General features: G+C 66.1%; 3 protein-coding genes across 5 annotated transcripts; 2 read left to right on the top strand and 1 right to left on the bottom strand.

Annotated features, from left to right (window-relative positions):
- The first annotated feature begins 279 nt into the window (after positions 1–279).
- On the top strand, positions 280–3952 carry LOC147525955 (class I histocompatibility antigen, F10 alpha chain-like). 3 transcript variants are annotated; one of them, XM_086630703.1, is made up of 6 exons: positions 280–435; positions 2189–2443; positions 2917–3192; positions 3270–3542; positions 3624–3754; positions 3876–3951. In XM_086630703.1, exons 1-6 carry the CDS (start codon positions 372–374, stop codon positions 3930–3932), a joined length of 1056 nt encoding a protein of 351 aa, XP_086486829.1. In that variant the 5' UTR covers positions 280–371; the 3' UTR covers positions 3933–3951. The 3 variants fall into 3 exon arrangements, with proteins under 3 accessions (XP_086486829.1, XP_086486830.1, XP_086486828.1); XM_086630704.1 differs by having other exon boundaries at positions 3270–3754; positions 3876–3952; XM_086630702.1 differs by having other exon boundaries at positions 3270–3725; positions 3876–3918.
- A 6877-nt stretch (positions 3953–10829) lies between these two features.
- TAP1 (transporter 1, ATP binding cassette subfamily B member) lies at positions 10830–16339 on the bottom strand. The gene is made up of 10 exons (XM_086630698.1): positions 16243–16339; positions 15801–15903; positions 15376–15712; positions 14582–14779; positions 13878–14006; positions 13290–13475; positions 12764–12937; positions 12200–12359; positions 11999–12135; positions 10830–11548 (listed from the first exon to the last, which is right to left on the bottom strand). The coding sequence occupies exons 1-10, from the start codon at positions 16337–16339 to the stop codon at positions 11000–11002; spliced, it is 2070 nt and encodes a 689-aa protein (XP_086486824.1). The 3' UTR covers positions 10830–10999.
- Positions 16340–17470: 1131 nt separating this feature from the next.
- TAP2 (transporter 2, ATP binding cassette subfamily B member) lies at positions 17471–21719 on the top strand. The gene is made up of 11 exons (XM_086630706.1): positions 17471–18693; positions 18793–18901; positions 18985–19115; positions 19190–19395; positions 19957–20154; positions 20236–20364; positions 20443–20631; positions 20715–20888; positions 20973–21132; positions 21208–21344; positions 21417–21719. The coding sequence occupies exons 1-11, from the start codon at positions 18219–18221 to the stop codon at positions 21717–21719; spliced, it is 2211 nt and encodes a 736-aa protein (XP_086486832.1). The 5' UTR covers positions 17471–18218.
- The last annotated feature ends 1448 nt before the right edge of the window (positions 21720–23167 follow it).

The following is a 23167-nucleotide window of genomic DNA, read 5'->3' as shown; positions in this document are numbered from 1 at the left end:
CACCGAGGCGTCGCGGGGCGGCGTAGAGCCCCAGGTCGGAGCGAGCGACTGTCCCAAACACCCGTCTGCAGAATCCGGGCGGGAACTCACGGGCGGCACCGTACCCGCCTGGCGCCATACGGCCCTGCGGGGGATGCCGCAAACAAACTGCCCGTGGGCCCGGGGACATGTGGACGCGGCAGATAACGGACATGTGGACGCGGCAGATACCGGCGGGCGAGCCTGGCACGGGCGGGGTGGTGCCGCCTCCTGCCTGATCTCCCGTATCTCGGCTCGGGGCCGAGGGCAGGGTTTGTGCGGGGCTTGAACCTTGTTTTTGTGCGGGGCAAGGCTGGGAGCTGTCAGTGCAGGTGTGGAGCTGGAGCAGTGCGATGGGGCCGGAGCTGGTGCTGGTGCTGGGGCTGGTGCTGCGGGTTCTCGGTGCTGCAGCGTGCGGTGAGTGGCAGTGGTGGGACCCGGGAGCCCCCCTGGGCACAGAGACCCCCGTGAACACCCCCTTCCCGGGCAGTGGGACTGCCCTCCCTTGACCCTTCTCCATCGTGGGGCACCGGGACCCCCCTGGAATCCCCTTTCCAACCACCCGGGTCCCCCTTTCCAGGTATCAGAGTCCCACCTCCATGCCCTCCCTCGGTTCCCTTTCCCACGACCCTGCTGGACCCCCTTTCCCAGGAACTGGGATCCCCCCAGCCCCAGACTCCCTTCACAGTCCCCTCAATCCTCCCCCAGCTCTCCTTTCCTTTCCTGGTGTCGTGGGTTGAACCGATCCGGCGACCAAACCCACGCAGCTCTCCCAGTCCAGTAAAATGGAGAGGAGAGAAAAATGTAATAAAAGAGCTGAGGATCGAGACAGGAACAGAGGAGCACCCACCAACCACGGTCCCGGGCAAAAGAGGCTTTTTCTTAATGCAAAACTATTTATTAACAGCTACCTAGAAAGAGAAAAGCAAACAAAAACGGTTACTTTTTGTTTGAAAAAAGAGAGAATAACGAGAAAACAAGGCCGGGTCTTAAAAACAACACCACTCCCCCCCCCCCTTTGCCTCTTCTTCCCGGCTCTACCTCCTCCCCCCAGCGGCGCAGGGGGCAGGGAATGGGGGGGTGCAGGTCAGTTCATTCCAAGTTGTTCCTGCCGCTTCTCTTAAAGGAGCAGGAGTCCTTACACCATTGTCCCTTGCTCCAGTGGATCCCCTACTCACGGCGAAAGGGTGAATCCCACCCACTGGGGGGCAAATCCTTACCCCATCGGATTTGCCCCAAGTGCGGGCTTTACCAGTCCTGGGCTTTTTAAGGAGCTGTAGCCACTCGCTCTGGCGTGGGTCATCAACAAACTTTAAATGTGCTCCGGCGTGGGTCGTCATGCCGACCTTAAATGCGTCTCCGTACAAACTCTGAATGCGTAAAATGCGTAAAATGCGTAAAAGTGTCTCTACCTGTGCCCATGATTCACAATAGTCTCAGGCATCTCTTCCCGACGTGGGTCATCCACTGGTTGCGAGTGGGTCTCTGCTTGCCCCACCGAGGACTGTTACAAAGGGGTCGCTGCTGGCAAGGGGGGCTCAGCCGCGGCACACGTTGTTCCGTCCCATCGTCACTGACCTCTGATCTGTGCGGCCGTTTCTCTCAGATCTCAGCCCTTTCGGGGTGAACTCGGCCCGGTGGGCACCCCGGCAGCGGGGCTCTCCCCGAGTGCCCCACGCGGCTCCGCCGCCGCCATCCTCGACGGGGCGGGCACCGGCCCGGCCGGGTGCCGGGAGCGGGGGCCGTGCCCCCCTCCCGTCTCCTCGCTCCTGGGCACAGGCACACACCTTTCCGGTTCCTTTGTCCGACGTAAATAGGGCAATTCGCAGAGGCGCCGATTGGCTCAAGCCCCGAGGGGGACGGGAGTCCGGTCTGATGGGCAGCTTCTGCCACCCGGACCTCCCCCCCCACTTCAAACCATAACACCTGGTAACACCAGGAAACCCAGACCACCCTTCCCAGACATCCCAGCCCCCCCAGACACGCCGTGCTCCCCAACATCCCTGCACCACTCACAGTCCCCCTGAACCTGCCCCCACCCCTCGATCTGCTTCCCTGAGACCCCCACCCAGCCCCACTGTCCATCCCTGCACCCGGGCACCCTCAGCCCTGCCTCGCCCCCCAACCCCGCTGCCCCCCGTCTCTCACCACCTGCCGTGTCCCACCACAGAGCATTACCTGCGCTACTTCGAGACCACGGTGTCGAACCCCAGCCCAGGGGTGCCCAAGTTCATGGTGGTATTGTACGTGGACGGGAATCTCATCTCGCGCTACGACAGCGAGACTGGGAGGACGGTGCCCGGGTCGGACTGGATGGCGGCCAACCTGGATCAGCGGTACTGGGACATTGAGGCTCAGATGTCTAAGGACACTCTGCAGCTTCATAATCTGCTCACCCTGCGGGCCCGCTACAACGAGAGCGGCAGTGAGTGGGGGCTGGGCTGGGGCTCCGTGGGGCTGGGACGGGACTCCGTGGGATGGGAGAGTGCCCCCCCTCCAAGATCCTGCCCTGCCCCACGCTACTGTCCGGCTTGTAACAGCCCTTCCCTGCCCGGTGTCGCTGTCAGAGGGATCCCAGCCCCCCTGTCCCCAGCCCGAGGGAGTCCCAGTCACCCTGTCCCAGCCCCACAGTGCTGGGGATCCCCTGTCCCAGAGCCAGGGGGGATTCTGTCCCCCCAAGCCCAGCCATGCCCTGGGTGCAGGGGTCTGCATCACGGCTTTCCATGACTCCCTGAGTGCCCTGGGCCCCGGGCAGGATGGGGGGGCCGCAGATGTGGCAGTGCCTGGTCACCCACCTGCATGTGGGGCTGGGCTGAGGGTGCTGCCGGGGGTTCTGCACCCCCCTGAAGGCTCACGGCAGCAGCAGCCCCCAGCCCCATTTCCCTGCTGGTGTTTTAGGGGCTCAAACGCTGCAGGAGATGTACGGCTGTGATCTCCTGGAGGATGGTGGCACCAAGGGATACTATCGGATTGCCTACGACAGGAAGGATGTCATCACCTTGGACATGAACACGATGACGTTCACTGTGGTGGACATGGCGACACAAAAAACCAAGAGGATGTGGGAGGAGGACGGGGCTGTCGCTGAGCAGTGCAAGCACTACCTGGAGAACACCTGCATCAAGGCGCTGAGGAAATTTGTGATCTACGGACGGGCCGTGCTGGAGAGGAAAGGTGAGGGCGAGACAGGGATCCCGGGCACCGGGCGGCGCGGCTGCGTGTGCCGGCCCTGACTGCCACCCCCTCCCCAGAGCCCCCCACGGTGCGAGTGTCGGGGAAGGAGGCCGACGGGATCCTGACCTTGTCCTGCCGCGCTTACGGCTTCTACCCGCGGCGCATCGCCGTCAGCTGGCTGAAGGACGGCGAGGTCAGGGACCAGGAGACCGAGCGGGGCAGCGTGGCGCCCAACAGCGACGGCACCTTCTACACCTGGGCCTCCATCGAGGCCCGTCCGGAGGAGAGGAGCAAGTACCGGTGCCGCGTGGAGCACGCCAGCCTGCCCGAGCCCGGCCTCTACGCGTGGGGTGAGCCCGGTGGCCCTGGGCACGTGGGGCGGGGGGCGGGGGCGGTGCCCCTTCCCCTCCTCACGCTGCTGCTCTCCCCAGAGCCCGAGTCCATCCCGCTCGCCGTCGTGCTGGCGCTGGCTCTGGCCATCCTGGCTGTCGTGGCCATCGTCGCCGGGTTCCTCTTGTGGAAGCGCCGGTCGGGTAAAGCCGCGGGGCCGGCGAGGCAGAGGGTGCGGGAGGAAGGCAGGGCCGGGGGCCGGGAGGGGCTGCGGGCATGAGCTGCTGCGCCCTGGGCAGCCCCGAGCCTGGCGGTGAGGCGCGGGGGATGCTGATGCCTCTTTCTCTCCGCAGGGAGAAGATGATGATGATGATGATGATGATGAAGGGCTACGATGCTGCGCCACATGAGTACCAGGGCAGGTCGGCTCCAGCCGCTGCCCAGCGCCGGCACGGTCTCCTGGCACTGGTTTCTGCCAGCGTTGCCTGACCCCCCACCCTCCCTGAGGCCCCTCCTTAAATCCCCGTGGGGGGACGCCTGGAAGAGGCCGTGTCTGCCCTGCGGTGCTCGCGGTGCCACCCTCCTGTGCCGGTGGCTGCAGCGTGGCCGTGGCTCCCGGGCCGGCTCCTGGCACGCGCACCGTGCCCGCAGCGAGCCCGGGGCCGGCAGCTCACGGCTGTTTCTCTCTCGCAGGCACGGACGGGGCTCCGGCAGCGCAGCCGTAGGTTCGGCCTGGGGCGCAGAGAGGTGCCGGCGGAGGGTGGGATCTGCCTGCGCAGAGAGCTGCCACCCTGCGCCTGCCCTGACCCGGCGGCGGCTCTTCGGCTGATGAACCTTCCTGTTTTCTGCTGCTTTTAGAACTGGGCGCTCCAGTTGTCACCGCTGGTTCCATGCTGCAGCTGTATCTGGTTCCTTCTCCATGTGTGATCTTCCTGGCACGCACAATAAACGCTTTACCCCCCTCCGGTGGCTGTGCCCTCTCTCCCGGTGCCTGGGCTGCTCTTGCAGCCTCGGGTCAAAGGCTGGGCTGGTTTGTACTGGGATCCAGTTGATTTTCTCCACAGCGGCCCAGCGCCAAGCGCCGTTCAGGATTTGTGACCCAAACTAAGGAGAGACGTTCCGGCCCGTGTCGTGTCGTGCTCGAGGATAAAAAGGGGCAGAGGGGGTTGAGGGGCACTGGTCGGCTTGTCCTCAGGAACTGGCTGGGAAACTGGCCCAGAGGCCACGCAGACGGGCACGGAGAAGGTCTCCTGCTCTGCGGTTTCGCACACCCAGGGGCAGGAGATGGGCTGGGGTCACGTCTCCTCCTCGTCCAGTGGACGTTTGTCCACACGAGGTCGAACCTCTCGCCCAGCACCACGGAAAGACGGTGCTGGACCATGGCAGGATGGTGCCTGGGACTGGTCCTGGCAGCGTAGCCTGGGCACGAGAGACGCGGGCTCCTCTCCCGGGGGAAAGGCTGCGGGTTGGCAATGTCAGGAGCCGGGTAACGAGTGCTCTGGTCAGGAGTGGGGGTCCTGCCCCCGGGCGGGCAGAGGAAAGGGACAGACAGATGTGATGGCACATGAGAGCCAGGGCAGGGTAAGGCCCTGGGGCACAGGGGGGCACAGGGAGCCCTGATGGCATCGGGGCACGAGGGGACAGGACACATCTGGATTTGTGGGGTGACGGGAGGATCCCAGTTGCCGGGGGGGGATAAACCCCTCTGGGCTGCTGCGTTACGGCAGCAGCACCTTGGTGCCCACGTGGAGCCCCTGGGTGTGAAGGTCCATCCTGTGGGCATCCCAGAGCTGTGACCTGGAGAACAGCAACGCAGGGAGGAAGAGCGGGAGACTGAAACTGGGGCAGTTCTGGCAGAGCTGGACTGGGAATGCCATCATGAGCTGCTCCCAGCTTGGTGTGCCTGTGGGGCATCGGGGCAGAGCCACAGGGTACGGTGGGCTCACAATGGAGGGGTGGGCCTGACCTGCTGTGCTGGTTTGTGTGAAGGGGTTCTGGTGGCGGGAGAGGGGATTCACCCCCTGTCCCTTCGCAGGCTCCAGACCAGGTCAGTCCCGGCTCTGGCCACCAGGTCGGACCCCCACCCCCTCAGGCCGAGTAGGGCCATCAGCACTTCTGCCAGTGCCCCGTTTAAGATCATAGAATCATAGAATCATAGAATGGTTAGGGCTGGAAGGGACCTTCAAAGGTCATCTAGTCCAACCCCCCTGCAAGGAACAGGGACATCTCCAACTAGATCAGGTTGCTCAGGGCCCCGTCCAACCTGGCCTTGAACGTCTCCAGGGATGGAGCATCCACCACCTCTCTGGGCAACCTGTTCCAGTGTTCTACAACTCTCATGGTAAAAAATTTTTTCCTAATATCCAACCTGAATCTACCTCCCTCTATTTTAAAACCATTACCCCTTGTCCTATCACAACAGGCCCTCCTGAACAGCCTCTCCCCATCTTTCTTGTAGGCCCCCTTGAGGTACTGGAAGACCGCTATAAGGTCACCCCGGAGCCTCCTCTTCTCCAGGCCGAACAGCCCCAACTCTTTCAGCCTGTCCTCATAGGAAAGGTGCTCCAGCCCTCTTATCATCTTCGTGGCCCTCCTCTGGACCCTCTCCAACTGGTCCATGTCCTTCTTATGTTGGGGGCTCCAGAACTGGACGCAGTACTCCAGGTGAGGTCTCACGAGGGCAGAGTAGAGGGGGAGAATCACCTCCCTCGACCTGCTGGCCACGCTCCTCTTGATGCAGCCCAGGACGCGGTTGGCCTTCTGGGCCGCAAGAGCACATTGCCGGCTCATATTGAGCTTCTCGTCCACCAGCACTCCCAAGTCCTTCTCCTCAGGACTGCTCTCGATCCATTCACCACCCAGTCTGTATTTATGCCTGGGATTGCCACGACCCAGATGTAGGACCTTGCATTTGGCCTGGTTGAACTTCATGAGGTTGGCACGGGCCCACCTCTCCAGCCTGTCGAGGTCCCTCTGGATGGCATCCCTCCCTTCCAGCGTGTCGACAGCACCACACAGCTTGGTGTCATCGGCAAACTTGCTGAGGGTGCACTCCATGCCACTGTCCACGTCACCGACAAAGATGTTGAAGAGGGCCGGGCCCAACACGGACCCCTGAGGGACGCCACTCGTGACCGGTCTCCACTTGGACATCGAGCCGTTGACCACTACTCTCTGAGTGCGGCCATTGAGCCAATTCCTTATCCACCGAGTGGTCCATCCATCAAACCCATGCCTCTCTAGTTTAGAGAGAAGAATGTCGTGCGGGACAGTGTCAAAAGCTTTGCACAAGTCCAGGTAGATGATATCCGTTGGTCGACCCTTGTCCACCGATGCTGTCACCCCATCATAAATGGCCACCAAGTTGGTCAGGCACGATCTGCCTTTGGTGAAGCCATGTTGGCTGTCACCCACCACCTCCTTGCTCTCCATGTGCCTTAGCATGGTTCCCAGGAGAATCTGCTCCATGACCTTGCCAGGCACAGAGGTGAGGCTGACCGGCCTGTAGTTGCCCGGGTCCTCCTTGTTCCCCTTTTTAAAAATGGGGGTTATGTTCCCTCTCTTCCAGTCATCGGGGACCTCGCCAGACCGCCACGACTTCTCAAATACAATGGCCAGTGGCTTGGCAACTTCATCCGCCAGTTCCTTCAGGACCCGCGGATGGATCTCATCAGGTCCCATGGACTTGTGCACCTTCAAGTTCCTCAGATGTTCCCGAACCTGCTCTTCAAGTACAGTGGGCGGTGGTTCATCCTCACAGTCCCTGCTAGTTCTTTCCACAGCTTGGGCGGTAAGACAAGAGGCTTTACCAGTGAAGACTGAGGCAAAAAAGTCATTGAGTACCTCAGCCTTCTCTATGTCCCGGGTAACCAGAGCACCAGTATCCTTCCGGAGGGGGCCTACGTTCTCCTTGGACTTCCTTTTGTCCCCTACATACCTATAGAAGCTTTTCTTATTGCTTTTTATATCCCTTGCCAAATTCAATTCCTTCAGGGCTTTAGCCTTCCTCACCTGATCCCTGGTCACTCGTATGGCTTCTCTGTATTCCTCCCAGGCTATCTGTCTCCACTTCCACCCTCTGTAGGCTATCCTCTTCATTTTCAGTTGGTCCAGGAGCTCCTTGCTCATCCACGCGGGCTTCCTGGTCTTTTTGCCCGACTTGTTCTTCGTTGGGATGCACCTCTGCTGAGCTTGGAGGAGGTGCTCCTTGAATGTGGACCAACTTTCCTGGGCCCCTCGTCCCTCCAGGGCCGCCTCCCACGGCACTTTGCCCATCAGGTCCTTGAAGAGGCTGAAGTCGGCCTTCTTGAAGTCTAGGGCACAGAGCTTGCTGAATGGTTTCCTTGCTGCCCCATGGATCTTGAACTCCACCGTGTCGTGGTCACTGCAGCCAAGGCTGTCCTTAAGTTTCACATCGCCCACCAGTCCCTGTTGGTGAGCACAAGGTCAAGCATGGCACCCCTCCTTGTCGGCTCCTCTATCACCTGCAGGAGGAAGTTGTCATCCACGCATTCCAGGAACCTCCTGGACTGCCCGTGCCCTGCCGCATTGTCTCTCCAACAGATGTCAGGGTGGTTGAAGTCCCCCATGAGGACCAGGGCTTGTGACCGCGAGGCTGCTCCTATCTGGCTATAAAGCGCCTCATCTGCTCTGTCCTCCTGGCCTGGTGGCCTGTAACAGACCCCTACCGTAACATCCCCTATCCGTCCCCGTCCTCTAATCTTAACCCATAAGCTCTCTGTCAGCTCCTCCTCCAACCCCAGGCGAAGCTCCACGGACTCCAGCCGGTTGCTGACGTAGAGAGCGACACCCCCTCCTCGTCTCCCCTTCCTGTCCTTTCTAAAAAGCTTATACCCCTCCATGTTGACACTCCAGTCATAGGAGTCGTCCCACCACGTCTCCGTGATGCCAATAAGGTCGTAGCCCTGCTCATGTGCACGCATCTCCAGCTCATCCTGTTTATTTCCCATGCTGCGTGCGTTGGTGTACATACACTTCAGCTGGGCCTCCGACAAAGCCGACTCGCTGGCTGGAGCGACAGGGGTTCTCTTGGACGGCAGTGTAAGTTCGTTCGAACATACCTGCGATCCTTCCTCAGCCTCTGGACCCTCGGTGCTGGCACTGGCGCCATGCTGACAGCGGTGGGCTGAACTGTGCTCCCCCTCCCCCAGCAATACTAGTTTAAAGCTCTTTGCACAAGTCTGGCAAGTCTTTGTCCAAGCACCTTCTTCCCTGTCGTGGTTTTTGGACTGAGGGTCGAGACAAGAACCGAGAGGGAGCACCCACCAACCATGGTCCCGGGCAAAACATGACTCAGGCTTTCTTCTTAAAACAAAACAATTTATTAACAGTTACTGAACAGGAGACACAAGGGAACGAAACCGGTTACTTGAGAGGAGAAAAGAGAAAACAAGGCCAGATCTTAAAACAACACCTCCCCATCCCCTATTTCCTTTCGTTCCCGGCTCAACCTCCCCCCCGGCGGCGCAGGGGGACAGGGAATGGGGGGTGCAGGTCAGTCCGTCCATGTTGTTCCTGCTGCTCCTTTCTTAAAGGAGGAGGAGTCTTTACACCATTTTCCCTTGCTTCGGTGGATCCCCTACTCACGAGGAAAAGTCCCCAAACTTTTCCAGTATGAGCCCTGCCCGCAGGATTGCCATCCTTCCCCATGGATCGCACCAGTTCGGGCTTTACCAGTCTCGGCCTCTTAGGGAGCTGCTGCCACTTGCGTTGGCGTGGGGCGTCCCACGGACTCCAGATGCCTCCATGGCCCCGTCGTGCATCCCCTGCCCATTATTAACAGTACCTGGTCGCGCATCCCCTGCTCCACGGCCTCTCCTGGGCTCGGGCATCTCTTCCCGACGTGGGTTTCTCCACGGACCACGAGTGGGTCTCTGCCCCGCCGAGTACACCCTGGCTGCAGGGGGGCCGCCTGCCATCTCACACCGATTGCAAGGGAAGCCTCGGCTCCAGCACCCCTCCTCCTGCTCCATCCTGACTGACCTGGTCGCTGTGGTTGTTTTCTCTGAGATCTTAATCCTCTCTGGGGGAGCTCGGCCCGGCGGGCACCCCGGGAGCGAGGCACTTCCCGAGCCCCCCATGCGGCTCCCCCGGCGCCATCTTGAGCACATGGCACCGGCCGGGAGCCGGGAGCGAGGGCAGCGCCCCCCGCCCCTCTCCTCGCTCCTGAGCAAAAAGCCCCTTTCCCGCCCCTTTGTCCCAACTTAAATAGGGCAATTCGCAGAGGCGCCGATTTGGCTCAACCTCCCCCGGGGGGGGGATGGGACTCAGACCTGGTGGCACAGGGAGCAAATCCCCTCCCCTGCCGCCAGAGCACCCCCCCCATCAAACTGTCACATCCCCCTTCTCGGTTAGGTGCCCGCCGTCTGCCCCTGGCAACCCCGGCTTCCCAAAAATCGCCCCGTGGTCAAAGTACCCGAAGCCCCGGGTGTAGCACAGTCCCTGAGCCATGGGTTAACCTGCCAGGTACGTTTGGCCCCTGCAGGTCCCTGCCCCCCGACTGGGAGCACTGGCGAGAAGATGGGGATGAGGGAGCCAAGGGGTGCTTCGTGCCTGCAGTGAGGAGTGGGGGGATGCGGGGGCTGCCCCCTCCCACCCCCGGGTGGTTCTGCCCACGCTGGACCAGCCCCACAGGCTGGAGATGGCCACGGCGGCGCGGGGGGAGAGCGGCTGGTGCCGGGGGGTGCTGGGCCCAGGGGTCCGGAGAGAAACGGCCTCACGGACCGCGGGTGATGCGGGGGGGCAAGAGGAGGTGCCGGAGCAGGGACTGCCCTGAGCCCACGGTGAGGGGCAGCAGCCCCCGCAGCCGTGGCACACTGTGGGGCACAGCCCCACCGCAGCCCGGGGGGAGCCCGCGCTGGAGCGGGGATGCTGAGCCTGGCGGGGCGCAGGGAATGGGGCGCACGGCAGAAGCAGAGACGCAGCTGGAGTCCGTGGGACGATCCACGCCGGAGCGGGCGGCAACACGCCAGAATCACGGGCGTGAAGCCTCTCGGTACGGAGGACGGTGGCTGCGACGCCCCGAGGGGGAGGTGACGGATTAATTACATCACACTGAGGCAGCACCACGCGCTTCCCACGGTGGTGGTGCCAACCGGGGGGTGAGCACATGGCTTTGGTGCCCGAGAGCCCACAGACCGGCCAGGCAGCGTTCCCCAGTCCCTGCGACCCAGCCGGCTCCTTTCCAGAGGAGTTCTGCTTTATTTGGTACAAATGCCCGTCCCGATGGGCACAGCCCCCACACCCCCTCCAGCCATTCACCACCCCCAGCGCTGGAGTCCCCCAACACATCCTGGGTACAAACAGAAGGATTTATTTCAAACCCGTGTGCCATGGCCATCCCCACCTGTCACCAGCCCCGCTGGCACCCGCTGTCCCTTCTGGTCCCTGTTGCTCAGCACGGACGTGGCAACGTGCCCAGCCTGGTGCCCGCACTCCCCCATCACAGCTCTCACGGTCACTTGTCCCACCTTTCACTGTCCCCATCCCTGCTCCTGCTGTCCCCATCCCAACTCTTGGTGTCTCCATACTTGTCCCCACTGTCCCTATTCCTGCGCCTGGTGTGCCCATCCCATCTCTCAGTGTCCCCATCCCATCGCTCAATGTCCCCATCCCAGTCCTCGGTGTCCCCATCCCAGTTTCTGCTGTCCCCATCCCTGCTCTCACTGTCCCCATCCCTGCTGTCCGTGTCCCCATCCCCGCTCCCAGTGTCTCCATCCCTCGGTGCCCCCATCCCTGCACCTGCTGTGCCCCTGCCCAGCTCCTGCTGCCCCTCACCCTCCTTCCCCGTGTCCCCACCCCCCGCTGCCCCCCACTGCCCCCCACCCCGCAGCAGGCACCAGGAACGGCTGCCGGGGCGCAGGAGCTCCCCGGGGGACCCCAGCTCGTGCAGCCGCCCCCCCTCCAGCACGGCCACCCGCTGCGCCCGCATGGCCAGGGCCACCTGCCCCGTCACCAGCAGCACCGCGCGCCCGGCCCCGCCGGCCCCGAAGATCTCCTGCTCCACCTGCGGCGGGCGGCATCGTCAGTGGGACCCCGGGTGTGGGGACAGGGGGGGCACGGGGCCCGAGGGGACATGGGCAGTGGGGGGCCAGGGGACATGGGGAGCAGGGGGATCCCACCACGACCAGGTGTTTGCTGGGCAAGTGGCCCGGGGGACCCCGGGACAGGTCCCAACTGGACACCAGGACTGGGGACAAAGGGAACGATGGAAGAGGGGACCAAGGGGGACCCCTGGGACCAGGGGTCTGGGGGGAGAGGGACCCAGGGGACACAGGGACATGGAGACCCAGGACCAGGGGACAATGGAAGAGAGGAACAAGGTGGAACCCCAGGGAACTGGTGGGAGAGGGACCCAGAGGCCACTGGGACTGGGGACCATGGGGACCCCCAGGGACCCAGGGGACCCCCAGGGACTGGGGTGCTGCCCAAGGGGACACGGGTGTCACCCCCTCACCTGCAGCTGGCTGTCGGTGTCCAGGGCACTGGTGGGCTCATCCAGGACGAGGACACGGGGGTCCCTCACCAGGGCACGAGCGATGGCCACCGCCTGCCGCTGTCCCCCGGAGAGCTGCCCCCCCAGCTCGCCCACCTCTGCGCGAGACGGGGGTCAGGGTGGGGACACGGGGGCGGCGAAGGGACAGGGGACACCTCCTACCTGTGTCGTAGCCCCGGGGCAGGCGGGTGACAAAGTTGTGGGCACCGGCCCGGCGCGCTGCCACCGTCACCTGCGCCCGGCTCCAGCTGCCCGGCCCGTAGGCGATGTTGGCGTGGAGCGAGCGGGAGAAGAGCACCGGCTCCTGGGGGACGGCGGCCACCTGCGGTGGAGGGGACGGCTGGGGACGTGGCAAGGCTGTGGTGGGACGGATGGGGACACCCCTGGGGATGTGTTGGGAATGCGGCGGGGACATGTGGGTACATGGCAGTGATGCTCTGGGGACATGGTGGGGATGGCTGGTGACACGGGGTGGTGGCAGGGCCACGGTGGGAATGTCTGGTGACACAGGGTGGATGGTGGGGACATGGTGGGGATGGCTGGTGACACGGGGTGGTGGCAGGGCCGTGGTGGAGATGGCTGGTGACACGGGGTGGATGGTGGGGACTCAGTGAGGATTGCTGGCGTCATGGGGTGGATGGTGGGGACATGGTGGGGATGGCTGGTGACACGGGGTGGATGGTGGGGACTCAGTGGGGACAGCCAGTGACGGAGTAGTGGTGGCACCTGGCAGCGCAGGTAGGGATGCTGGTAGTCCGGGAGGGGGTGACCGTCCAGCAGCACCCGCCCAGCCCCCGGCGGGCGCAGGCGCAGGACCAGGGACACCAGGGTGCTCTTCCCTGCCCCTGGGGGGGCCACCACTGCCAGCACCTCCCCGGGGCGCAGCTCCAGGGATATGCCCTGTGGGGACAGAGGTGACATTCCCGCATCCCCTCTCCTGGCGCTCCCTGTGCCCTCCTCCCTGTGTCCCCATGGCCCCCACCATGTCCCCATGTCCCCCCACCACGTCCCCACACCCTCCTCACCACCTCTGTATCTCCATGCCCTCCCCACCACGTCCCCATGTCCACCTGCCATGTCCCCACCATGTCCTTCTGTCCCCACATCGTGTCCGCACACCTTCCCCACCACGTCCATACCCCCACGCCCTCCTCACCATGCCCGTCTGTCCCCCCAACGACATGTCCCCATGCCCTCCCCACCGTGTCCCCCTGTCACGTCCCCGCGTCCCCTGCCCTGTCCCCATGCCCACCTTGAGGACGGGCTCTTGGTGATCGGGGTAGGAGAACCAGACGTCCTCCAGCTGGAGGTGGCCCCGCAGGACATCGGGTGCCAGCGTCCCCGCTTGTGCCACCTGCTCCTCCTGGTCCAGGAACTCAAAGATCTTCTCCGAGGAGCCCACGGCCTTGGTCATGTGAGGGTAGTAGCGGAGCAGGACCTGGGGACACAGAGGGAACGGGGCCAGGAGGGTGTGGGGACACGGAGGACAGGGATGAGGATGCATCCAGGAGGACACAGGGACATGGAGAATGCACATGGAGACACAGGGGACTGGGACAGGGATGCAGGAGGACGTGGGGACATGGGGACACTGCTGGGAGGGTATGGGGACACAGAGGACACAGGGACACGGTGGGAGGACATGGGAGAGCAGAGGGACATGGTGGGACCAGCATGGGGGTGTGGCAGGGAGGATACGAGGACACAGCGGGGGACACAGGGACGTGGTGGGGTGACCGTGGGGAGATGGCAGGGGGACACTGGGACACGGAGAGATGGTCACGGGGACACAGGGACATGGCAGGGTGAGCATGGGGACATGGCAACCCCTCGGGCTCACCTCCACGGCCTCGGTGAACTGCACCTGGTAGATGAGGAAGGTGACAAGGTCGCCGGTGGTGATGGTCCCTGCGGCCACCAGCTTTCCCCCGTAGCAGAGGAGCCCCAACTTCAGGGCCAGCGCCGAGAACTGGGGACACCACAGGGAGGTCAGCACTGGGGGACACCACCAGGGGGGTCCCCGTCACCCTCCTTGCTGTGGCCACCTCTCTGTGGGGACACCGAGGTCCCAGCCTTGCTGCCACCTCCCCCACGCCATCACGTTCCCCTGTGTCCCAGAGATGTCACATCCCCCACCTCACTGAGCTCCCGTGTCCTGGCACCGTCGTGCCCACTGTATCGTGATGTCCCTGTGGCATCACATCCCCCAGCCCCATGCCACCATGTCCCCATGTCCTCTAACCCCTGCGTCACCACGTCCCCCAGCTGTGCCACCATGTCCCCGTGTCCCACAGCCCCCACACCATCATGTCCCTTCGCCACGTACCACTGCATCCATGTCCCCCAGCCCTGTGCCACCAAGTCCACATGTCCCCCGTGCCACCATGTCCTCCATCCCCATGCCACCGTGTCCCCATGTCCCCCAGCCCTGAACCACCACATTCCCCATGTCCTGTCGCCCACATGCCATCACATCCCCCAGCCCCATGCCACCCCATCCCCATGTCCACTGTCCCCGTGCCACTGTGTCCCACGTGCCCATACCCCGCTGGCCCAGAAGTTGGCAGCGTAGGTGGCCGCCTCCTTGGCCTCCAGCTGGTAGACATGGCGCAGGCGCTGGTGGTACCGCTCGGCTGCCCCGGCCTCGTGGGCAAAGCTGCGGATGGTGGCCATGGCCTGGAAGGTCTCCACTGCCACCTCGGTGGCACCCGCCAGCGCCTCCTGCACCTGCCGCGCCAGCCCCTGGGGACAGAGGTGTCACCTCAGGGCTGGTGGGCACCAAGGCAGGACAGCAGGACCAGGGAGGGGACAGCGGGGACAGGGAAGGGACAGTGGGCATGGGGAGGGGATGGTGGGCACCTGGAGGGGATGGAGGGGTCAGAGAGGGGGTAGTGGGGCCAGGGAAGGGACAATGGGCATGGAGAGGGGATAGTGGGCACCTGGAGGGGATGGGGGGAGCGGAGAGGGGACAGCAGGGACAGGAAAGGGACAGTGGGCATGGGGAGGGAACAGTGGGCACCTGGAGGGGACGGGGGAGTGGGGAGGGGACAGCGGGGACAGGAAAGGGACAGCGGGCATGGGGAGGGGATGGTGGGCACTTGGATGGGATGGGGGGGAGCAGGGAGGGGACAGCAGGGACAGGGAAGGGACAGTGGGCATGGGGAGGGGACACTGGGCACCTGGAGGGGCGAGTGGGTACCTGGAGGGGCGAAGTGGTGCAGTGAGGGGACATCAGTCATGCAGAGGGGACAGTGGCACTTGGAGGGAATGACAGGCATGGAGAAGGGACAGTGGGCACAGGGGGGTGACAAGGGACCCTGTCCCCCCCGTCCTGGTACCTGCTGGATCTTGCCAACACCGCGGGGCAGCAGCAGGAGAAGGGGCAGGGCCAGGAGGGTGACAAAGGCCAGGCGGGGTGACAGCCACGCCATGGTGACCAGGAGACAAACGCCCCGCGCCAGGTACCACAGCAAGAGGCTGAGCGCCTCGGCCACCGCCGCGTGGGCGGCCTCCACGTCCCCCGTCACCCGCGCCGTCACCGCCCCGGTGCCCGTCGCCCGCAGGGAGGTGACATCCCGTCGCAGGACGGCGGCGAACACGCGGCGTTGGAGACGTCCCAGCGCCCGGCTCAGCGTCCCCGCGTAGGTGACGTCGCAGATGAATTCGGTGACGGCGCTGCGGGGGTGACACCGGGGTGGCTTAGCACGGGGACATGTGTGTCACCCCCCCCTGCCGTGTGACACCCCCGGTGCCACCGTCCTACCTGCTGAGCCCCAGCAGCGCCATGGGCCAGGCGGCCCCCAGCTCGTCCTCGCTGGCCACCCAGTCGGTGACGCGTCCCGTGAAGTAGGGGACGGCCACCTCCCCTGCCGGGGGGGGAAGGACATGGCGTCAGGGCAATGGAGACACCCCCTTGGGTCTGTGTCACCCCCCCGCAGCATGGGGAGGACCCCACGGTGTGACCTCGAGGGGATGGCACTGTGTGTGTCCCCCCTGTCCCGCCCCACTGGGTGCTGCCCCCCACTCAAAACTCAAGGCACGGCCACCCCAGTGGGTGCTGCCCCCCCCCCCCCAATTGGGTGCTGATCGAACTCAAAGTTGGGTGCTGACCCCCCCAAAGCTCAGAGCGTCCCCAACTGGGTGCTGCCCCCCCAGCTGGGTGCTGCCCCCCAACCACGCCCGCCAGCCCCCCTCCCGCCCGGTACCGAGGACCGAGGCCGCCATCAGCGCCGCCACCGCGGCGCAGCGCCCGCGCTCGGCGGTCAGCAGGGCCAGGAGGCGGCGGGCGGTGGTCGCCCCCATCGTCTGTCCCGCTCCGGTCCCGGTGTGCCCCGCTCCGGTCCCGGCCCTATCCCGCTGTGCTCCCGGTGCCGATGTTCCCGCTCCGGCCCGCTCCCGGCACCCTTCTCCACGGTCCCGGTCCCGGTGCTGGTCCCGGTGCCGTTGCTGGTCCCGGTGCCGGTCCCGGTGCCGTTGCTGGTCCCGCTCCTTCCCGGCAGCCGCCGCCGTTTCTCGGAAACCGAAAGCGATCGCGGGGCGGGACCGGCGGCAGCTGCGCAAGGCCGGGCCCCGGGCACGGGCGGGGGGCACTGGGGAAGGGCACCGGGCATCGCAGTGGGGGGGGGCACCGGGCACTGGAGGGGGGCACCGGGCATCGCGGGGGGGGGAGGGGGGGCACCGGGCACTGGAGGGGGGCACCGGGCATCGCAGGGGGGGGGGGGCACCGAGCACTGGAGGGGGGCACCGGGCATCGCAGTGGGGGGGGGCACCGAGCACTGGAGGGGGGCACCGGGCATCGCGGGGGGGGGGGGGGGGCACCGGGCACTGGAGAGGGGCACCGGGCATCGCAGTGGGGAGGGGGCACCGGGCATCGCAGGGGGGGCACCTCCGAACACCGGGGACCAATGGGGGGGTCACTGGGCACCGGCGGGGTGGGGGGGGACACCGGCACTGGGAGCAGTCCCGGGGGGGCCCTGCGGGTGCCCATCCCCCGCGTCCCCGCCCGGAGAATCCCTGGAGGATGGCGGGGGCAGGGAGGGGCAAGAGGCGAGCGGGCGGCGCTGATTGGCCGAGACGCAGCGTCATCAGTTGCCGGGCAGATGGAGCAGGAGCAGTTTGGAGGGGGGCGGGGCGAGAAGGGGCGGGGCGCTGCGGGGGGCGTGGTCGGGGCTGGAAAGGGGCGGGGAGAGGGGCGGGGCGGGCAGGGCAAAGGCAGCTGATTGGTGGGATGGGCGGGGCGATGGGCGGAGGGGAGGGGCGATAGGAGGGGGCGGGGCCGCGAAAGCGAAACCAAATAGGCAGCGCGGCGGGACCGTACTGGGAGGTACTGGGGGCGGGGAGGGGGAACGGGACGGGACGGGACGGGACGGGACGGGACGGGACGGGACGGGACCGGACCGGACCGGACCGGACCGGACCGGACCGCACCGGACCGGACCGCACCGGACCGGGGGGGCTGAACTGGGAGCGCTGGTGTTGAGTGGTGGGTGCCCCGGGGTGCCGGGCGGGGTCCTGGGGATCTAGGCTGGGACTGGGGGGGCTGTACTGGGAGCACTGGTTTTCAGTGGATGAGCCCCAGAGTGCCAGGTGGGTTCCAGGAAAGATGAGAGGGCTGGACTGGGAGCACTGGTTTTGAAAGGTGGGTGCTCCAGGGTGCTGGGCAGGGTCTTGGGGATCCCGGCTGGGATTGGGGAGTGGGACCTGGCTCACCTGGTGAACCCCAGGGTGCTGGTGGGGTCAAAGGGAGCTGAGGGGGCTGGACTGGGAGCACTGGTTTTCAGTGGCCGGTGCCCCAGGGTGCTGGGCAGGGTCTCGGGGATGCAGGTTGGGACTGGGGGGCTGGACTGGGAGCACTGGTTTTCAGTGGGTGAGCCCCAGAGTGCTGGTGGGTTCCAGGGGAGCTGAGGGAGCTTACTGGGAGCACTGGTTTTGACTAGTGGGCACTCCAGGGTGCCGGGCAAGGTCCTGGGTATCCAGGCTGGGACTGGGGGGCTGGACTGGGAGTGCTGGTTTTGACTATTGGGTGCTCCAGGGTGCTGGGCAGGGTCCTGGGGATGCAGGTTGGGACTGGGAGGCTGGACTGGGAGCGCCGGTTGTGACCAATGAGTTCCGTAGGGTGCTGGGTGCCATCCACGGGAGCTGCACTGGGAGCACTGGTTTTAACGGGTGAGCACCCCCAGCCATGGCGCTCCTCCATGCCATCCGCCTGGCCTGCCTGCTGCTCCTGGTGGACGTGGTGGTGCTGGCGGCGCTGGCCCAGTTTGCCCCAGCACTAGCCTGGTTGGGCCCGGCAGGCATCTGGCTGGAAGCCGGGTTGCGGCTGCTGGCGTTCACCGCGGCCGAGTGGCTGCTGGCACCGGGGGGTCCCCGGGAAGCCGCCGCCGTGCTCAGCCTCAGCCCCGCCGTCTTCCTCACCCTCCGGAGCCTCCTGGTGCCGTACAGCGCGGCACCGGTGCTGCTGGCCACGGCCACGCCATCTTGGTTGGCCTTGACCCACGGTGCGGCCGCCACGGCGCTCCTGGCGTGGGCTGTGCCGGCGCCCGGCGAGGCTGCGGGCACCAAGTCGCAGGTGCCCGTGAGGCGGCTGCTGGCGCTGGCGTGTGCCGAGTGGCCCGTCCTCGGCGGCGCCTTCTTCTTCCTGGCGTTGGCGGTGCTGGGTGAGTGATGGTGGAACTGGGGTGGGGGTGAGGATCCTGGTGGTGCCGCTGCCAAGCCCCTGCCGCTGACCTCCCCCCCCACCACCGGTGCCCGTCCAGGTGAGACCGCGGGGCCGTACTGCACCGGCAAAGCCCTGGACGCCGTCCGGCACGGGGACGGACTCACCGCCTTCACTGTCGGCCTGGTTGTCGCCGCCGATTTGGGCAGGTGGGGGTCCCTGTGTCCCCCTTGTCCGTCCGTCCATCACCCATGGCTGGGCTGACTGGGGTCCCGGTGTTGACCCCCCCCAGCTCACTGTTTGCCGGTTCCCGCGGGGGTCTCTTCATCTTGACGCGAGCCCGGCTCAGTCTGAGAACCCGCTACCAGCTCTTCTCCCGCCTGGTGCGCCGGGATCTGGCCTTCTTCCAGGAGACACCGACAGGTAGGGGGGTCCTCATCACCCCGCACCCCCCCAGAACCCCCAACCTCACCGCTGACCCGTCACCATCCCCGCAGCCGAACTGTCTGCCCGGTTGGCCAACGACGTGCCCTTGCTGTGCCTGGCAGTGCCAGCTAGCACCAACGTGGCGTTGAGGAGCTTGGGGATGGTGTTGGGGTTGGGTGGCTTCATGGTGGGGCTCTCGCCCCTCCTGACGCTGCTGGCGCTGCTGGAGGTGCCCCTCACCATCACCGCACGCAAAGTCTACGATGCCCGGCACCAGGTGATGGTGGGGACGAGGTGGGGCCAGGATGAGATGGAAGGGGCAGGATGGAGACCACGGGGATGGGATGGTGGGAAGGAGCCCAGGGAGATGGGATGGTGGGATGAAGATCAAGGAGATGGGATGTTGGGGATGGGATGGTGGAATGGGGACTCGGGATGGTGGGATGGTGACCGCGGGGATGGGATGGTGGGAAGGGGACCAGGGAGATGGGATGGTTGGAATTGGAATGGTGGGGACGGGTTGCGAACCGGGAGGCTGTGATAATGGGAGTGGTGGGGACAAGGTGGTGGGATGAGGACAGGGAGACAGGATGGGATGATGGGGATGGCAGGATGGGGATGGAGGGGACTGGAATGGGGAGAGGGAGGACGGGATGGGGGCAGTGGGGACTGGAGGGGATGGTGGGGATGGGATGGTGGAACGGGGACGCACTGCTGGGGATGGTGGGGAGGGGGTCAGCAGAGACGGGAACAGTGGGGTGGGGGGACAGAGCTCTGGGGCCGGTGGGAACGTCCTGTTGCCACCTCGCGGGCGCTGAATCCGGCCACCCCCGCCCAGGTGCTGCAGCGAGCCACGCTGGATGCCACGGCCAAGACGGCAGCGGCGGTGCAGGAGGCCGTCTCCTCCATCGAGACGGTGCGGACCTTTGCCGGGGAGGAGGAGGAGGAGCGCCGCCATGGCCAGGCAGTGGCCGAGAGGCTGAGGCTGAAGGACCAGATGGACGTGGAGCGGGCGCTCTTCACCCTCGTCCAGCGGGTGAGGCAGGCAGGAGGGACCCCAGCGTCTGGGTGCCCCCGTCGCTGCCCCCACCCCACCCACTGACCCCCGTCCCTGCAGGCGCTGCAGTTGGCCGTGCAGGTGCTGGTGCTCTGCTACGGGCACCAGCAGCTCCGCGAGGGCACCCTCACCACCGGCAGCCTCGTCACCTTCCTCCTCTACCAGGCTAAAGTCGGCCGCCACGTGCAGGTGAGGCCACGTGACGGGCATCGTCGCCCTGTCCCTGTGTCCATCTGGCCCCGGTGCCAACGCCTGTGCCCCATGCAGGCACTGGTGTTTGGCCACGGCGACTTGCTGAGCAAAGCGGCAGCCGGTCGCAAGGTCTTGGAGTACCTGGACCAGGAGCCCACTGGGGACGCTGGGGGCACCCGGGTGCCCGCCGCGCTGCGGGGCCACGTCACCTTCCAGCGCGTCTCCTTCGCCTACCCCGCGCGCCCCGAGCACCTCGTCCTGCAGGTAGAGCCGGGGGCGCGGGGGTCCCCCAGGAGGGGATGGGGGTGTCCCGGAGCATCCGCCGCCACCTCCTCGCCCCCACCCAGGACGTCACCTTCGAGCTGCGCCCCGGCGAGGTGACGGCGCTGGCGGGGCTCAACGGCAGCGGGAAAAGCACCTGCGCGGGGCTGCTGGAGCGGTTCTACGAGCCCCGGGCCGGGGAGGTGCTGCTGGACGGGGCGCCGCTGCGCGACTACGAGCACCGCTACCTGCACCGGCAGGTGGGGGCAGCAGCGGGCAGGGAGGCGGGCGGGCGGCACAACTGCGCCGAGTGGTGCCCGGTCTCAGCCTGCGCCCGGGGGCAGGTGGTGTTGGTGGGGCAGGAGCCCGTGCTTTTCTCCGGCACCATCCGAGACAACATCGCCTTTGGGCTGGAGGGCTGCGGGGAGGAGGACGTGAGGGCGGCCGCCGCTGCCGCCGGTGCCCTGGGCTTCATCTCGGCGCTGGATCGCGGCTTCGACACCAGTGAGTGCTGGGGGGCCGGGCGGGGCGGGCACCAGGTACCCGGGTGCTGCTTGACCCCCAGCCTTCGTCCCGCAGATGTGGGGGAGAAAGGGGGGCAGCTCTCGGTGGGGGAGAAGCAGCGCATCGCCCTCGCCCGGGCCCTGGTGCGGCGACCCACCGTCCTCATCCTCGACGAAGCCACCAGTGCCTTGGAGGCGGAGGGCGAGGCAGTGGTGAGTGATGGCAGCGTGGGTGCGGGTCCCGGCCCCACGGCGGGCGCTGATGGGTGCCGGCGTCGCCCGCAGCTGCGGCAGTGGGTGCGGAGCTGGGGGGCCCGGACGGTGCTGCTCATCACACACAGCCCGCGGATGCTGGAGGCGGCCGACCGCGTCGTGGTGCTGGAACGCGGCGGCGTGGTGGAGGTGGGGACGCCGGCCGAGCTGCGGAGCCGCCGCGGGCACTACAGCCGCCTGCTGCAGCGCGGCACCGGCACGGGGCAGCCAGAGCCCACAGTGGGGGGAAACGGCAAGTGGCAGCCGGATCCTGCCCCCGCGGCGGGGCAGGAGGAGGGGGCTGTGCCCATCGGGACGGGCATTTGTACCAAATAAAGCAGAACTGCTCTGGAAAGGAGCCGGCTGGGTCGCAGGGACCGGGGGATGCTGCCCGGCTGGTCTGTGGGCTCTCGGGCACCAAAGCCATGCACTCACCCCCTGGTTGGCACCACCACCGTGGGAAGCACGTGGCGCTGCCTCAGTGTGATGTAGTTAATCCGTCACCTCCCCCTCGGGGCATCGCAGCCACCGTCCTCCGTACCCGAGAGGCTTCATGCCCGTGATTCCGGCACATCGCTCACGTCGGCGAAGGACCCGTGCCATGGCTGCACTGGCCAGGGGTCGCGGTTCAGCCCGGCCGGCGGCTCAGCCGCTCGCTCACTCCGTCCATGAGTGAGACTCGGCTCGGGGACAAGTCAGTCCAGTTTATTCCCAGTCACGGCAGAGGGTAACAATGAACAATGCCGGATCCTAAACCAGCGCCTCTTCCCCCCCGCCCTGCTTCCCGGCTCTGCCCGCTCCCCACGGCGCAGGGACGGGGAATGGGGGTGCAGGTCAGTTCATCCCGTGTTTCTGCCGCTCCTTTCCCAGAGCAGGAGGGCTCCCGGCGCCCTTTCCCTGCCCCAGTGGATCCCCTGCTACCAGGACAGCCCCCAGCCCTCCGGCACGAGCCCTTCCCGCAGGATGCGGCCCTGCCCCGTCGCATCGCTCCGGCGCGGCGGTTGCTGCGGTGTGCTGGGTTGGGGGGACGGGGCTCTGGTGGCGGGAGAGGGGCTTGGCTCCCTGTGACTTCCCCAGTTTGGGAACCGGGTCAGACCCGGCTCTGCCCACCAGACTGGATCCCCATCCCGCCGGGCGGGGGTCGGGCCATCGGCGCCTCTGCCAGTGCCCGATTTCCCTTGGGATAACGGAGCCGGGAAAGGTGCTTTGGCAGCAGTGAGGGGGGGGCGGCTGGGGCTGCCCCCTCCCCACCCCTGGACAGCTCTGCCCGCACCGGGCCAGACCCACCGTGCCGGGGGGCACCGGGCCAAGGGATCTGGAGAGAAACGGCCCCATGGAGTGCAGGTGGTGCGGGGGGGTGGGAGGAGGTGCTGGAGCAGGGATTGCCCTGAGCCCACGGTGAGGGGCAGCAGCCCCCGCAGCCGTGGCACACTGTGGGGCACAGCCCCACTGCGCCCAGGGGGAGCCTGCGCTGGAGCGGGGATGCTGAGCCTGCGGGGGGGGGCAGGGAATGGGGCGCACGGCAAGGGAGAGACGCAGCTCAAACCAACTTCCATCGGGCATTGGCAGAGGCGCTGGTGGCTCTGCCCGGTCCGAGGGGGTGGGGGTCCAGTCTGGTGGCCAGAGCCGGGTCTGACCCGGTCTGGAGCCCACGAAGGGACAGGGGGTAAATCCCCCCCTCCTGCCACCAGAACCCCTTCACACAAACCAGCACAGCAGCTCAGGCCCACCCCTCCATCGTGAGCCCACCGTACCCTGTGGCTCTGCCCCGATGCCCCACGGGC

The sequence above is a fragment of the Tauraco erythrolophus genome, unplaced genomic scaffold (assembly GCF_009769465.1).
Source record: "Tauraco erythrolophus isolate bTauEry1 unplaced genomic scaffold, bTauEry1.pri scaffold_47_arrow_ctg1, whole genome shotgun sequence".
In the NCBI taxonomy this organism is placed as follows: domain Eukaryota; kingdom Metazoa; phylum Chordata; class Aves; order Musophagiformes; family Musophagidae; genus Tauraco; species Tauraco erythrolophus.
The sequence above is the reverse complement of the archived record's forward strand: the minus strand, read 5'-3'. Positions and strand labels throughout refer to the sequence as shown.

Bases quoted from the DNA above. Each gene is read 5' to 3' on its own strand.
- LOC147525955 (XM_086630704.1), top strand. From the start codon at position 372: ATGGGGCCGGAGCTGGTGCTGGTGCTGGGGCTGGTGCTGCGGGTTCTC. The intron at 436-2,188 runs GTGAGTGGCAGT...GTCCCACCACAG, and splicing joins TCTCGGTGCTGCAGCGTGCG to AGCATTACCTGCGCTACTTC. The intron at 3,193-3,269 runs GTGAGGGCGAGA...CCCCCTCCCCAG, and splicing joins GGCCGTGCTGGAGAGGAAAG to AGCCCCCCACGGTGCGAGTG.
- TAP1 (XM_086630698.1), bottom strand. From the start codon at position 16,339: ATGGGGGCGACCACCGCCCGCCGCCTCCTGGCCCTGCTGACCGCCGAG. The intron at 14,007-14,581 runs GTATGGGCACGT...TGGTGTCCCCAG, and splicing joins CCAACTTCTGGGCCAGCGGG to TTCTCGGCGCTGGCCCTGAA. The intron at 12,360-12,763 runs GTGCCACCACTA...CCTCCACCGCAG, and splicing joins ATCCCTACCTGCGCTGCCAG to GTGGCCGCCGTCCCCCAGGA.
- TAP2 (XM_086630706.1), top strand. From the start codon at position 18,219: ATGGCGCTCCTCCATGCCATCCGCCTGGCCTGCCTGCTGCTCCTGGTG. The intron at 18,694-18,792 runs GTGAGTGATGGT...GTGCCCGTCCAG, and splicing joins CCTGGCGTTGGCGGTGCTGG to GTGAGACCGCGGGGCCGTAC. The intron at 19,116-19,189 runs GTAGGGGGGTCC...CCATCCCCGCAG, and splicing joins CTTCCAGGAGACACCGACAG to CCGAACTGTCTGCCCGGTTG.